At 44.3% G+C, this 15901-nt stretch overlaps 1 protein-coding gene across 1 annotated transcript in view; it reads left to right on the top strand.

Moving 5' to 3' along the window:
- Window positions 1–2530: 2530 nt before the first annotated feature.
- SND1 (staphylococcal nuclease and tudor domain containing 1) overlaps window positions 2531–15901 on the top strand; it is a 103782-nt gene continuing 90411 nt past the window's right edge. Inside the window, exons 1-2 of the mRNA XM_017896235.1 lie at window positions 2531–2638; window positions 8077–8195. Of these exons, the coding sequence (XP_017751724.1) occupies window positions 2536–2638; window positions 8077–8195 (222 nt within the window). The 5' untranslated portion in view covers window positions 2531–2535. The remainder of the gene's footprint in view (window positions 2639–8076; window positions 8196–15901) is intronic.

The following is a 15901-nucleotide window of genomic DNA, read 5'->3' as shown; positions in this document are numbered from 1 at the left end:
TGTGCGCTGGAGCTCAACTGCTGGGAAGTGGACTAGCAACATAACAAACGCCCTTCTTTGCCTTTGTGTCTACATAGAGTGGTTGGGATTTGGTTTCCACAGGCCCAAAGGACTATCTCATGAAAAATGTTTTGAATATATTTCTGCTTGATTTGTTTAACTCCCTGGCCCACTGAGCCATCATGTTTTCTCAATTTAATCACCTGGTGGTCTCCAGGATTCAGGGGAGCTACTGCAATCTCTGTAGCCTGACCAACCTGGTGAGATTTCAGAATATCAAGAGAGTGACAGAGGAGTAGAGTGATACTCAATAAGTGAAGCTCAGAAATCTTTTGTGCCCTCATAGTGAAAATTCAGCCCCTTAGTTCCTCCTGCCCAGTGTGGTACCCTAGCTACATCCCAGTTCTAGTCACCAGTTCATAGCAGCCCCACCCAGCAGCGCCCCAGTCCTGTCCTGCCCAAATCACTGCTAAGAGTCAGAAACAAACTGAACACTTGTTTTAGTATTATGCCTGTTTCTGCAACAATGCTTTTTCTGTGGTTGTGTGGCAAGATTGTTCAATGGAATTGTTTATTTTTCTCTCTGATGATTTTGTTCTTGCTTAGTTTGCAGATATAAAAATAAAAGTGTTTTGGCTATTGATGTAAAAAACATGGGCCATCTTTCATTCCATTTTTCTCTAGCCTCATCTCTCCCTGCAGGGTTAATCTCAGGCTCCTTGGCTCATGAGTTTATTGCTGTCTTTTACAAAAATACGTTCCACCCCTCCCTTGCAGGCCGGCACTGAAGTGCCAGGAATGAGGCACCCTGGTGATCTTCCTAGCCATGTGACACTTGGGTGGGGTCTTCATCTGTCCTACCTTTTCAAGGGTGGCAGAATGGTCCTTACTGTCACCTCAAGCTGCTCTCCTGTGGCAGTCTTTCTCCTGGCCTAGCATTTTATTTGATATGGTGTATTCCATTTGTGAGGCCTTGGGGCTCAGAGAGAAAGCTCCATTCTTCATCTTCGGAAAGCCCAATATATAGCCTATTCCCTTCCTTCTGAGCTTTGTCATCTTGAATCAATGCCCTGGCCAGAAACATGAGCAGCACCTAGCTTTATTCATACATAGAGATGTACCTTCAGTGGAACCTTGTCTCCCCCAAGCAGGTGTTTGCCATCACCGAGACACCCTGCTTCTCCTGCCCCTGTGCTAGATCTCTTGTACATTCCCTTGAGGCTGTTTGTAAATAAAAGGTAGCACCTCTTAGTTCTGCCTTACTGCAGCAGGAGAGATCACAGTGATTCAGAGACACACATACTCCATGCATCCTCCCCCAGATCTTCATCATTTTCGTTTCCTATGTCTCTAGCCCAGTTCCACTTTTTGTGGAATTATGTCTGTAATTATATAGCGTCATTATAGCTACAGTGCGAATTTTTCTGAAATATTTTAAGTCTCAGGTATCAAAATGTAGCATATTTCATGGTCTGTCACAGATGACCACTGTTAGTGGTAAATATACTTGCAAAACTAACGGGTTGACTCAAAGAAAGAAAAGGTAGTCTTACTTGGTTAGTGAGCACTTTGTACAGAATCCTGTGGTTAGATACAAAAAAAAAGTTTGAAGGATAGGATTCTGTCTTCAGGAACAGGTTGGTTGTGGGGGTCAAAGAGGATTTTGAGGTTTTGAGCACGGCAATTGCTAAGAGTGATAATGACGATACAGATAATATTAATAATAGGATATAGTGAACCTCTCCATGTGGCAGGCATCATTCTAAATAATCTCTCCTAGTTCACACAGCAACCTTAAGAAGTGGATATATTATAATACCTGTTTTGCAAGTAGGGAAACTGAGACTTTCTAAGTAATTTGGCTAAGGTCGCACAGCTAATAAGTGATACAGTTGGGATGTGAAGCTGGGTTTCTTTGGCTCCGGGCACCTATTCTGAGGTGTTTTGCTTTTCTTTCTGTCTCTCATTCTGAATGAAAAGCCAATGATACTATTGTGCAAAATACACCCAGAGTTGAGAGGGGTGGCTTATTTGAAAAGTGACACCGAATTAACACTTTTGAATTTGGTGTAAAAGTCAGACAGCAAGGAGAAAATGTCCAGGAGTCAGTGAGAATGGCACTTAGGAGGCAGAATGGCTGGGATATCAGTAGGTGAGGGAGCCATTTCTGTAAGAGATGGCTCAAGCTGCAAGACTGTGGAACCATCAGTTGGAATGGTGCAGGATGAGGAGTTCTTGCTTATCTTACTTGGAAGGCTCCTTGCCCCATGTGCTCTTGATAATTCCCGGATGCCATGGCTGAGAGCCCCTATCCATTGGTTCTGCTGTGATAGTGTTGGTTTTTTCCACCTGGAGAGAACTAAACCCCTCCTCCACTTCTCCCATTACCTCTGTCTTCGTCTCAGATAGAATGGATGGAAGTTAGATTTAACGCCTGCTTCACTGGAGGTGTCAGGGGACCGTCTTTATTGGACAGCAAGCCTAGTGGGCACCTTTTCATCGCAGATTCTCCTTTTCTCCTGACGCAGGCATTGAATGCCCCAGAGGAGCCCGAAACCTCCCAGGCTTGGTGCAGGAAGGAGAGCCCTTCAGCGAGGAAGCTACACTTTTCACCAAGGAACTGGTGCTGCAGCGAGAGGTAGGACGTCTTCCTGTTGCTTTCTCTGTGAGGAGGGGTGACAAAATAAGGCTCCCTTGGTCTGCCATGTCAGAGATCAGTCTGTTGCTTTTTCCACTCCTCAGCCTTGCACATCCATAATCCATTCTTGTGTCTGCCCATATCTTATTTCCCTGAGCCCTGCTTCATTGGCCAGCACCCCCAAATTGCTTCCCTCCACTGGTGGCCTGGGATGTGTGATGAACACGAGGCCAGCCCAGCCAGGCTCCTGATGCAGAGAGCTTACATCTTTGCATTCTTCCTCCTTGGTGAATTAGCCTGAGCTGCCTGCCTCCAGCTGGATTTAGAAGCTTGACTAACCCTGTCAGGGGCCAATTTTCTTTGAACATTTATTTGTATCTTTGAGTAATTGCATTTTCTGTAGCAGGTTTTCTGACTTAATTTAATTGTATTTCTGTTTCTGCCTGTTGGGCTGGCTCTTGCACGCAGGAGTTAGGATCTCAGCTGCTGTGGTGCCCTTCTACCTGCTAATTTTGCTCAAGCCTTCGTCAACAGATCCATCTTCTTTCCAGGAGTATACCAGCCATTTGTCCTGCTAGGTGGGCACAAGAAAGGAGCAGCGGGGAGGTGTGCTTGGCTCAGCCTTAGGATTTTTGGATCTCCCATTGTCCCCATTTCTTTTACAGTCATCTATAGGGTCCCTCCAGCTTTCATAATACTCACAGAGGTACAAGGTTCTAGGGTCCTAGAGGCTGTCTCTCTAATGAGTCTTCGTAGATCTTTGAGAGCAGATGCGTGGACTTCTTTAGGATGCTTAGTGATAAAAAATACCTGTTTATAAGCTTCAGCCTCTCAAGCTGATTTGAATTGCTAAGAAATACATGATGCGTGAGAGAACAAGAGAACACGCCAGTCCGAGATGCTTATGTTGGACTATCCTGGCCTTGAGAGTCAAGTGTTGGTTGCCACCTCTTGGATATTTCTTTAGTGCTTGCCTTCTTATTTTGTAGAAGAAAGTGGAGTGGCCAAACAAATCCTGAATTCTCAGTTCCAGTTCCCAAACATCAGCTACAACATCTGCTTTGTTGGCTGTCCGTACAATGATTGGGGGATTGGGGGGCTTAATTGTGTCATCAGATTCACATTGGCCTCCATTTCATTTTTTGTGAAGATGTTTTTGTTAAGATGCTTATGAAGATGCTTGCAAAGTAAAAATCCTTATATTGACTGGAAGGTGCTTCCCCTCTCCCGTTTTATAGTTACACAATGCTGCCTGAATTTTATCAATTAAAATAACCCCGTGCAAGAGAAGTATTTCAAAAATCCAAACACTCCAGTTGTCTATAAGTGCCTATTGCAATTTTTGAAGTGGCCCAGGGATTAAGTGGATGGGGCAGATATTGTAGAATTTCCCTCTAATTTTGGATAATGAACTGCAAAGTAACTACGTTGGTAAAAGCAGGTGAGTCTGTTCAAATTCATAACTTAAAGACATTGCCAAGGATGCAGCAACAGATTTTTGTCTGTTGTGCTTTGGATGGAGGAAGGAAATTCCTTCATTGGATTGCCCAAGGCATTGGTTGGTGGCATTCTCATCATTTACTGAGTCAAACTTCTCACCATCATTTGTCTTCCTACATCATTGTCTCCTAAAGTTTCTTTCCCTTTCTTTTCAACTGTCTTTTCCCAGCCACCTTCTTGATCATGTTTCTGGCCCACTGATGAGATCCAGAAGTACAAGGGGGTCAAAGAGAATACTGATCACTAAAAAGAGTGAGTGGCCCAAAGCTCTTTTATGCTCCCATGGTTATTGCGACCTCACCTTTGTCTTATATTTGCTAATACTTGACTGTTAAAAAAAATTTTTTTTCTCCAGTTTTCTTTGTGGAAACTCTTTGGTGCTCTTGGCATGTCATTGAGTTTGCAGATCCAGAGTTGATCTTTCTTGATTATAGTGGCCCAATCTTTCATATCCCTAGGTTGAGGGTCTCCATAAGAACCTTTCTGCATTTTCTTAGCTACTTATATGATTACTTGGGCTGGCCATTTTGAAAGTTCTTTACACTGAGAAAATGTGAGTATTCCCTAAACTATGAATAATTCAAAAATCTGACTAAAAGATCCAGTCATAGCCTACTGTTCTGAACATTTCCTTTATATTATGTATGAAAACTGTTTTCTGAACAGTGTAGGAATGGAGAGGTTTGTGTTTTGTTACAAGTTTATTCATTTACTTCTACCTATGTAGTACCTCCATTTTTATTTCATAAGTTGTCTTGGGGAATGCTTCTCTTTGTCCTACTCCCCCCACCCCACAAAGATCTAGCAGAAGAGGAATGTCCCAGTACATTGGTACTCCTAGATGCAGAGGTCCTTCCCACCACCCTCAGTGGAAGTCCTGAGCAATGCATGGATGCCTGAGTGTGGGCCCATGACCTCCCACCTCATGCACCTCTTACCTTCCAGGCAGCCTCTATCTTGCCCACAGGGCATGACAGTGCAGGAACTCTCCTGGAGCTGAGCCACTGCTAGGACGGCTGCAGTTAAACTGGTTTTTTGCACCTTTTACCTGTTCCCTTGATCATGAGTTTTAGTTCTGATGAAGATGTGATTGTCCTTGGCCCTGCCCCATCCTTTCCCTTTAAAGTTTTAAATTTTTTTTGTATCTTTTCTTTGGCCAGAATTTCTCTGTCCCCTGCATGCTTTCCTCGGTTACCATAAATCTGCATTATCCTAGGAAAGATGAAGCCCACAGATTTTAGGATTTCAAAGTACTTCCTGGGCCCCTTTGTGTGATCCAACAAAGGCCACGTCATCAAGTTGGACTTCCCTATGTGAAACCATAAACTGACCTGAGAAAGATACAGAGGGGAGAGGAGCTGTGTAACGGTAACTGCCCCAGGCCAGCCTTCTGCCAGGCAGAGAACAGGAAGCTGGCATGCACAGTGTCTGGCACTGGTAAAATGACACCATGTTTATAAGTGCATCGTCCTGGCTTTAGGTGGGCCGTGCAGGAATTCCTGCCTGAATTATAGTCTTTCCATCTCATATCTTCATGTGGAGCCCTCAAGCTTTAGACATGTCTTTTATCTCTGTTTTCAGGTGGCTCCCATTATCTTGAGACCTCATAATGCTGCTTTCCTTAAATTTGTTTTACAGTGACGCTAGTCAGCACAGAGCTACTCACATTTCTGGTCACCACCTAGCTCCATTATCTTGACTTCTCTTCTGCCCCCTTATATTGCATTTCTTCTTTTACACCACCATTTTACATGTTGCTCCTCCTTAGCCATTGGTTCCTGTTGGCTTTTGTTCTTTTACCTGAGTTGGAAATCTGGGAAGACAATTCCAACTCAGTGGTCTGGGCATTCTGGTGGTGCTGCCAGCCCCAAGGCAGGAAGAACAGTAAATGAGACACTGTGCCATTAGCTGCTTCTCTGACCTTGAAGCACAAAGCAGCCAGGGAACTCTCAAATGACGATCACTTTTACTCAAAAAAAAAAAAAAAAAAAACCAAAAAACAGTAAATTCAGTCTTTCTTTCTAGCCTGACTCTGCTGGTATTTAGAATGGGTGGGCAAATCTGTGCCACTGCCAGTTTTTACAATAAAGTTTCACTGAAACACAGCCATGCTAATCCTGTTTTGTTGTTGTTGTTGTTTTGTTTGTTTGTTTGAGATGGAGTCTCGCTCTGTCGCCCAGGCTGGAGTGCAGGGGCACGATCTCAGCTTACTGCAACCTCCACCTTCCGGGTTCAAGCAATTCTCCTGCCTCAGCCTCCCGAGTAGCTAGGATTACAGGAATGCGCCACCACGCTTGGCTAAATTTTTTTTTTTTTTTTTTTTTTTTTTTTTTTGTATTTTTAGTAGAGATGGGGTTTCACCGTATTGGCCAGTCTGGTCTCGAACTCCTGACCTTGTGATCCGCCCACCTCAGCCTCCCAAGGTGCTGGGATTGCAGGCATGAGCCAACCACGCCTGGCCTGGCCATGCTAATTCTTTCATATATTGTCTATAGCTGCTTTCACACTATAACAGCCGAGTTGTGTAGTTATGACAGAGGCTATATAGCTTGCAAAACCTAAAATATTTACTGTCTGTTCATTTACCAAAAAGTTTGCTGACTACTGCTGTATATGGTATGCTGAATTGGGTTTAAATGGCTTGTAATAGCCCTGAAAATTTAAGTTGGCTCTCCTGTCCCCTGCCATTGAGGCTGGACTGCATAAGATTATTGTATCTGTTGGCTGTAGCTGTGACTATGAGCTGAGTGCCATGTCCCATTAGATAGCATGTACTTGGTGACCCATGCCCCACATACAGCTGACTCTTTAAGGCAGTTCCCTGCCACACAGTCAAGGACAGGAAGCTCTGGTGTGATTTCCCAGTTGGGGAGTTGTGCCTGTTACTAGTATCCCCTAGTAGTAGTGATGAGAGATAGCATTAGCTAATGGGTAAATAACTGGCTTAAAAGTGTAAACTCCTAGGTTTTCACACTCCAGTTTTTATATGGTCCTGCATATGTGATTCTTTTCTGCCTTGCCGTTCCTGTCTAAAACACTGATTTAGCAATCCCAAGCCATCCTTTCCTTTTTGCAGCCCTTGTTCTGAATAAAACAGGGTTTTCAGATCTCTTCTCATTTTCTTCGAGAAGGCAGCTAGCCAGCACATATTCACTGACCAGTTGCTGCCTGCACAGCAGTGTTTTCGCTGCTGTGTTGGAGAAACCTGAACTCTTAGAGAAAGGGCCATAAGGTATTATTTAAAGAGATCAGTGTCATGGTTTAACTCTCTTCACAGTTTCAGGCTGTAGGAGGTACAGTTTCTGAGGACAGGGGCAATGTATGTGGGTTTGGTGATCATTTCTAAGGCCTTTTTCGATGACCCCTTTGTCCTCTCTGAGACATAAGAATTGCTCTTTGGTGCTGCCTGAAAAATGATGTCCTCATGCTGGACAGCCCCAGCTGAAAACTCAGGCTGCTGCCTTGACCGATTTCCCTTCTCCCTGCTGGCATTAAAAGGGAGGATGTCCCCCGGGGAGCTTATTCTGCAGGCTGCAGTGACCAGGGCAGAGTCCTGGGTTTCCTCTCTCCCCTTACTCCCTGCTTTAAAAGGAAAAAATATATATACAGAAAACATTATAAGCAACTGTTGCCATTGGGAAAAAAAAATATATTTATGTTTCAGGGGAATGTGGCCTCAGCCTTGAATATTGGTGTGTATTTATGAAGGGGTGTACGTCTGGGAAATAAAACTTAGAATACAAGAAAAAGTTATTTCATTTCTTTCATTGTAGCTCCAAGTGTGCTGTAGCGTGTCTGAAATAGATAAACTGCTCTAAGCAGTTTCAAGTTTATCTCAATCTGTGTCCTTCCTGTGCCCTCCGTCCTTTCCCTACATCACCCCACAAGCACTGCGGTATGTGCTCTGTTAGTCCTTCCCATTCCATCTCTCTGCGCAGGCTCCTTCCCTATCGAGGAGACCCACAAGAGAGGGAACACTAGCAAAGTTATATCTCTGGATCAAAGGGATGAGGACAGTTCAAGCCACAGGGAATTCCAAGAAAGTAAAGGACACCTGGTGAGTGTGAATCCAGTGCAACCTACTCTCCTGACTCTCCCTGATTGCCATGTCCCTTGGGAACCCTCGCTGAGCCACTAATAATTACCTGCTAGAAAAGCAAGCAGGCTGTCTGGCAATGTCATTTATTTTCACAAAGTCCCCTTATTCTAGATTATCTCAGCCACTGCCCAGGAAAAAGGGGACATGTTATGGTCAGCTTTCTAAGTAGCTCTCTCATCCCACAAGCTTTTAAAGGCTGTTGGGGGGCTAAGACCTTTCTCACCTCCCCACACGTGCTTGACAGTTCATCACCCACCAGTGGTCTTTAATTTCAAGCAGTTTATTCTTAGTTAAGGGCTATTTTCTTTGAATAAGGCTCAGGTAAGAAAAACTCCTGTCTTAATAGTGATCAAACCTTAATTTTATATAGCATTTTCTCGTTTTAAAAGTGTTTTCATGCATAATATTTCATTGTAATCTCACAGCAAACCTTTAAGAAAAATACTAACCCTGTTTTACAGTTCAAGAAACCAAAATGCACAGTAACTTGCCTCTGTTCACAGAGCTAATGGTAAGACATATACTAAAACTCAAATATCTGCATTCCAAATCAAATGCTTTTTCTCTTCAAATCTTGCCAGTTTTGCTTTTAGAAGGCAATAATTATTTTAGCCATATTTTACCATTTTTCAACCATAGAATACCTGGAACTAGTTAAAGGAATAGTAAAGGACTTCCCTGAAGGTCCCACATTGACTAAGAGTCAGTCTTCTATAGGGCATGGATTCTGATCCTGGATGCTTCCAAGACTGCCGAGGAATTTGAAGGATTGGCTATGTCCATGCCTCCCCTAAATATTTACTCTGCTCTTGCCACAGCTCCTGTGTCTATTGATTGTCTGATTCCTGCTTCATCTGCTGTTTGATTTTTGTGGGCCTTACTTTTCCCATTTGCTCATGTATGTCTATGTTCCTGTATCTAATTTTTTTTTTTTTTTGAGACGGAGTCTCGCTCTGTCACCCAGGCTGGAGTGCTGTGGCCGGATCTCAGCTCACTGCAAGCTCCGCCTCCCGGGTTCACGCCATTCTCCTGTCTCAGCCTCCCGAGTAGCTGGGACTACAGGCGCCGCCACGTCGCCCGGCTAGTTTTTTGTAGTTTTAGTAGAGACGGGGTTTCACCGTGTTAGCCAGGATGGTCTCGATCTCCTGACCTCGTGATCCGCCTGTCTCGGCCTCCCAAAGTGCTGGGATTACAGGCTTGAGCCACCGCGCCCGGCTAATCTTTCTTAAAAGACAGATCTCACTGTGTAGGTGCATTTGTTTAAAAATATATATATATAACTTCCCATTGCCTCTGGGATAAAGTCTCATCTCAGTTTACATATATTCTTGATAACCTCTCCAACTTTATGTCTCACCACCCCCACTCACTTCATAATTTGTGCCTTATCAGAATAGACCTGTTATACTGGCAGTTCGCCATATATACCAACATTTTGTCTCTCCCATCTCTCAGGTAGACTTACACTCGGCCCAGCACATCAGTCATCCCCCTTGCTTGCTTTCACACCTGTTCACGCCTGTTCTGGAAGGTGCATCACCTTTTCTTGGAAGCCTTCCCTTGCTCTCCCAGGCTAGATGAGATATCCTTCCATCAGTTCCCACAGCATACATCTGTTGTGTACTTACCAATAGTATACAAGGGATCTATGACCCAAGTCTCTCCCCGCTAGCTTGTAAGCTCCTCACAGACAGGAACTATGTTTTGTCTTTGTACTCCAGTGCTTAGTATATAAGAGATACTCAACAAATAAATATTTGTCAAATCAACTAATTGATTCCCTGTGACCTAATTCTAGAGAATGGGAAGAAGGCCTGTTATTTTGTTGTCCTTTATGGTTATTTAGGAAAGCTCTCCAGGCTCGGCATTTGTCAGGGTGGGAAGAAAACTGTTGAAGTATTGAGGCTGGACACATGACTGCTAATTTATCACTTCTTATTGAAAAAGTCCTTAGCCAAAACATGACTGTGCACTTACTATAGGACCTTCACCTGCCTGGGTCTCCCTATCTGTCCAGCCAGTATATTTAAACGTAATGAGATAATGATGAGTGTTTTGAAAAATGTTTAGTGTTCAAATAGAAACCATTCATGTCCCTTCACTCTCCAAACATAGTCTGCAAATCTCTCCCTCTCTGGTATGTTTCTGTTTTGTGGATTAGACTGCTAAATGAGCGAGGAGTTAATTTGGAAGTTCAGGTCAACAAATTCCTGTTCGGAGATGGGCTATAAGCTCTTCCTGAATACCAGGTTGTTATCTGTCTATTACAGCCCCTTCACTTCTGGGCTCCTGGCCCTTTGCGAAGTACTTCCAAAAGCCCTAGAGGGCAGGACCTCAAATCCCATTCCAGCCCCTAAATGAAAGTGGCATCACAAGGAGAAGAGTTGAGGTAGAAATGTACCATGGGGGACGCTGCCCCATTGCCTTTCTTCCCCTGACTGCTGGGCTTCCCCTATCAGCTTTTAATGTCTGGAAGGAGCCGAGTCTCCAGTCACTGGTGGCCTTCCCCAAGTGAGCTCAGCAGCATGTGCTGATAGGTGCCAATGCTGTGCTGGCTCCAGTGGGATTCCTCTCTGCAAAGCTGCTGGCTCAGCTCAGCTGTTTCCCTATTCCTCTCCTTAGAACTTTCATAGCCAGTCAAGCATAGAATTGCATCCATTCTTCTGAAATAGGTACTGTGCCTAATTTTTCATTGGCTTAGCCAAGATCCTATATTATCTGTAATTATGTCATACGGGGTGACTGGTGTAGGTTTGATAGGCCTCACTGCTCTCCAGAGGCTAGTGTTCCTATCCCAGGATGGCTGTTGGGATTAGGAGGGGAATGAGGAATAGTTCAGGACCACACGAGATTTGGCCTCCTTGGAACATGTAGGAAGGCCTCAAGGATGTAATTCTAGCCCAGGGAAGAAAATCCTTTTCAGCAGACGCTTCCCTTCCCTTCCCCTAGGGAATGGGTCCCTACTATAGTAAACTCTTCCTTAAGAGAGTTTTATGTTTTCTTGTCAGATCAATTTGTTTTCTTAATGTTGTTCCTATCAAAAAAAAAAAAAAGGAAGAAATACAGTCCTTAGACCTGACAGTTTCACTTTTCCTCTCCATCTTTAGGTCTGACCCAGCTCAGCCCAGAGTAAAGACGTAAAAGCCTCACATGTGATTTCCTCTTGCGTTTTTTCTGCTGGAAGGGTCCATAGTACTTACTTTATGCCTCATCTCAATTGAGGCTGGATGATGAGGATAGTGGGCAGTGATTGCCATTGGAGAATACACATACTGGATCACATAAGGTCATGAAAGCCCTTGAAACAGAGCCTAGCTAAGCAGAACCCTTGCCACTCATCTGACATGAAATGGTATTCTTAATGAGCCATTCCTATGGAAGATAGCTATTGCCAGGTACATGCATTCTCCTGGTCTCCCTCTCTTATAGCTATGTAGGGCCTATGACCTAGAACAAATGGAAAAATGTTATCAGGAGAAAGATACTGCTGGACTCCCCCAAGAGGTAGGGTTTGTGCTAGGAGAGCTGGGTGCCATTTATTTCATTTAGATATATCAGATGCTCCTAGTAACAATTCTGGTTTCTCTTACCTCTTTAATCATCCTCAACAGTCACTGCTTCTTGAGCTTTGGTGAGTGTTCTATAAAAAAGAAAGAGATGGAAGCTAACATTTTAATAACAAAGGGCTGAAGAAAGGAAGCTCAGAATTTTATTTTCAGGTGAAATACCTTATTGTGAAGTCTATTAATTTCCTTCCGGAAGCCTAATTTGGCAGTATCTACAGACAAGCAGATAATTTCTTGACAAACTAAAGATGACCTCACACAGACCTGCCCACTACTTGTTTTCAGAAGACCTTCTGAACCAGAGCATCGGCCAACACCCATGCAGACTTGAGTTTGAGTGTGAGCTTGCTTTGCTTTGCTTTTTTTTTTTTTTTTTTTTTTTTTTTTTTTTTTTTTTTTTTTTTTTTTTGAGACAGGGTCTCACTCTGTTGCCCAGGCTAGAATGCAGTGGCACAATCATGGCTCACTGTAGTCTCAACCTCCCAGGCTCAGGTGACCCTCCCACCTCAGCCTCTCAAGTAGGTAGGACTACAGGCACGTGTCCCCATGCCCAGCTAATGTTTTGTATTTTCTGTAGATAGAGGGTTTCGCCATGTTGCCTAGGCTGGTCTCAGACTCCTGGGCTCAAGAGATCTGCCTGCCTCAGCCTCCCAGAGTGCTGGGATTACAGGCATGAGTCATTGCACCTCGTAAGTGAACTTTAATGTGGCATGTTTGGAGTGTCTTTAGGCTTCAGGCCTCCCTGTTCTGTTTGTCCGAAACATTGCAAGCTATGCCCATTGTCTGAATATCCCCTGTGGAATTACATAATTCAACTCATATCTTTTTAGAACACAGCTCTTAATATATAATAGCAAGGCTACCTGAGCCGCCAGCAAAGCACAAGCAGACTGTAGACTGCATTTGTTCTCCAGGTAGTAGTAACATTGTGGTGTTTCACATGTGACTCCCCCAAGGACACAGGGGTGACTGTTCTGGTGAATGAGCTGACCTTCACCCTGCCCTGTTCTTGCCATTAGCATGCCCACTCCCTGTGTCTGTTGCCAAGGACTTGAAGAGAACCTCCGTGTTCCAAACCTGGCTTTATTGATGAACTTCCCACTTGCTACTCCACCCGTGATGGTTTCTGGTCAGCTACACTTAAATGGATTTTGAAAATGAAAGTGACCAATGGTCTGTTATGAAATGCTGTGGTGCATGAAATAAGATTATGAGCAAGCTTGAGAATTAAGAACAGAGATACCCTAACCTGGTCAAAACAACATGTTTCACATAGTGAGAAAGACTCTTCTTCAGGACATTTAAGGGCGTCTTTTCCTTCTTAACGTAAACTCTGTTAGCATGTGAAAAGTCAAACCTAGGTTCTCATTCCATCTTCACCAGTTGCTGTCTGACCATGGACACATTCCTTAGCCTCTCTAAACTGAGGGCAATCTCAGTGCCTATTAGAATTTAATATGAAGGCTATCCCTAGCATTGTGCAATGCAGCCATCCTGCTAAACCTAATTGCCTCACCTATGTAAGGAGGGTGCCTTCTCACTAGGGTTATTGTGAAAATTAAGTGTACATGTAAACTGTTCCTCATGACCCAAGATATTAGACACTCAGTGAATGGTAGCTTGCAGCATCATTTTTATTATTAATAGAAATTCTCTCAGCCAGGTACAGTGGCTCATGCCTGTAATCCCAGCACTTTGGGAGGCCGAGGTGGGCGGATCACCTGAGATCGGGAGTTTGAGACCAACCTGACCAACATGGAGAAACCCCGTCTCTACTAAAAATACAGAATTAGCTGGGTGTGGTGGCGCATGCCTGTAATCTCAGCTACTTGGGAGGCTGAGGCAGGAGAATCGCTTGCACCCAGGAGGCAGAGCTTGTGGTGAGCCAAGATCACGCCACTGCACTCCAGTCTGGGCAACAAGAGCGAAACTCCGTCTCAAAAAGAAAGAAAGAAAAAAAAAGAAATTCTCTCAGGGCTCAACTGAAATTTAGGATTTGAACTTCAGTATGCACAAAACCTATGCACAGCCTAGTAGAGTTCTAGGCTGGATCTAGGTATGTGTGTTGTGAGCAGCATTCAGATTAGAATCAACAAAGAACAATCCTCCCAGTGCTCTTCACTTCCCCAGCCTGTCTAAGCCAGTGATGGCACATAGGCATATGCTACCCCTATGTGGGTTGTCCACCCATGGCAGATATTGCCAGTCAGTCACCGCGCTGCTTTGGCTCAGGGCTCAGATCCTTCTCAAAACAGGGATCCTTGCTACTACTACCAGTTGAGAGGATTTGGCACTTAATGGAAACCTGTTTTCCATCCTTGGTCTAAGTTTGCAAAGGAGTATTTCTTTAAGTACCCTCAGGGCATCAGCCATTCTTTTATTCCGTGAAGTAAAATAACATAAGGTCTCTGTCTCTGATTCCTTATGGTCCCACACATTAGGCAGTATTACGTTCAGTAGAAAACCAAAGGTCTGGAGGTAATGCCAGCAAGTCCTAACCTATGCAAGATGCCTTTTCTAGACTTGGCTATGGACTGATAAGGTGATCACCAAGGGAGGGGTGACACCAGGACTCCACACATACCTCATGGATGTCTAAGGAATAATGGTTTGAGCATCTTTGCCATGTTCTCCACTTGCCATGCGAGTATTTGGAAACTAATCTGCCAACAGTGAGGGCTCTCTGCTTTTTCTCTGTTGATGCAGGTCTTCTCTCACATTGTCACTGCAACTTGAAAATGAGGGATACGGGTATGAACTATCTAGATCCTGGCCATCACAGGCTTCCTTATCCTCTGACAGAATAGCAGTGCTCCTTTGTGTCTCCATACTTTCCTGCCATGACCACGACAACCCAGGATTGCCATAGATTTGTCCTTGACCTGCATTAAGTTGAAGAGTTGGAAGATACATAGCACAGTGCCAGCAGAAGCGCTAAAGAAAGATCTAGGTGGTAACACAGGCTGGGCAGAGTGGTTCACGCCTGTAATTCCAACACTTTGGAGGCCAAGGCAGGGGGATCATTTGAGGTCAGGATTTCAAGACCAGCCTGGCCAACATGGCAAAACCATGTCTCTAATGAAAATACAAAAGTTAGCCTGGTGTGATGGCACACCCCTGTAGTCCCAGCTACTCAGGAGGCTGAGGCCGAGAATCGCTTGAACCCAGGTGGCGGAGGTTGCAGTGAGCTGAGATCGTGCCATTCCACTCCAGCCTGGGTGACAGAGCCAAGACTCTCCAAAAAAAAAAAAAAAGGAAAATGAAAAAGATTTAGGTGTTAAACAAGACTGAAAAGGACAGGAAAAGGACTCCAAGAAGAAGCGTTTGGAAGGGTCACTGTAGCAAGAACAGGTACCTCTTGAACCGGGAATGAAAGAACGAACTGGAAACTGCTTCACTGTACTGTTTTCCTTTTCAGCTTAACATAATGCCTTCCTCTTCTCCCCTTTCCCTTCTCTTGATGCTGTCGAATTGTTTTTAATGGTTACCAGAAAAGGATTTGGCATTGGGTGTACAGCTAGAGGTGGAAGGTCATGCAAATAAGACCAACAGGTCCCTCCATTCCCCACCAGCAGCCTGCATGTGCCATTTCACTTCACGCATCTCTATAGTGCTTGCAGTGCTGGGGTGCCGTTACCTCTCCAGTTAAATAAATCTCAAACCACTGACCCAGGGTTTTCATAGCAGTGCTGCAGCCATATATGAGGAAATGTAACAAACAGTCCATTAGCACTGATTGGATATGGATTTTTGGCCTGGCCACCTGCCACTTGGTAATTTTAGAATAGGGTCAGTTTCGGAATTTGAAGATTCCTTGTAGGAGGGGACTGGTGTTTGCTAAATAGTTGTATCTTACCGTCATGCCCTTTCACAGCCAAGCTCCCTACCTCTGGAGTGAGGGGCCGGTCTCGTGGCCTGCCTGGCATAGAGGGCTAGAGCTCCTTCTTCATCAGCTTCCAGGGCTGCAGACGTGGCCATTTCCAAACACCCAGGGTGCACTTAACCACTTCCTCCTCCTAATCTCAGCATTTCCACTCTAAACACATCAGCAGCTTTTTAACTTACTTTTTTTTTTTTTTTTTTTTTTTTTTTTTTTTT

The sequence above is a fragment of the Rhinopithecus bieti genome, unplaced genomic scaffold (assembly GCF_001698545.2).
Source record: "Rhinopithecus bieti isolate Rb0 unplaced genomic scaffold, ASM169854v2 scaffold_26131, whole genome shotgun sequence".
In the NCBI taxonomy this organism is placed as follows: Eukaryota; Metazoa; Chordata; class Mammalia; order Primates; family Cercopithecidae; genus Rhinopithecus; species Rhinopithecus bieti.
The sequence above is the reverse complement of the archived record's forward strand: the minus strand, read 5'-3'. Positions and strand labels throughout refer to the sequence as shown.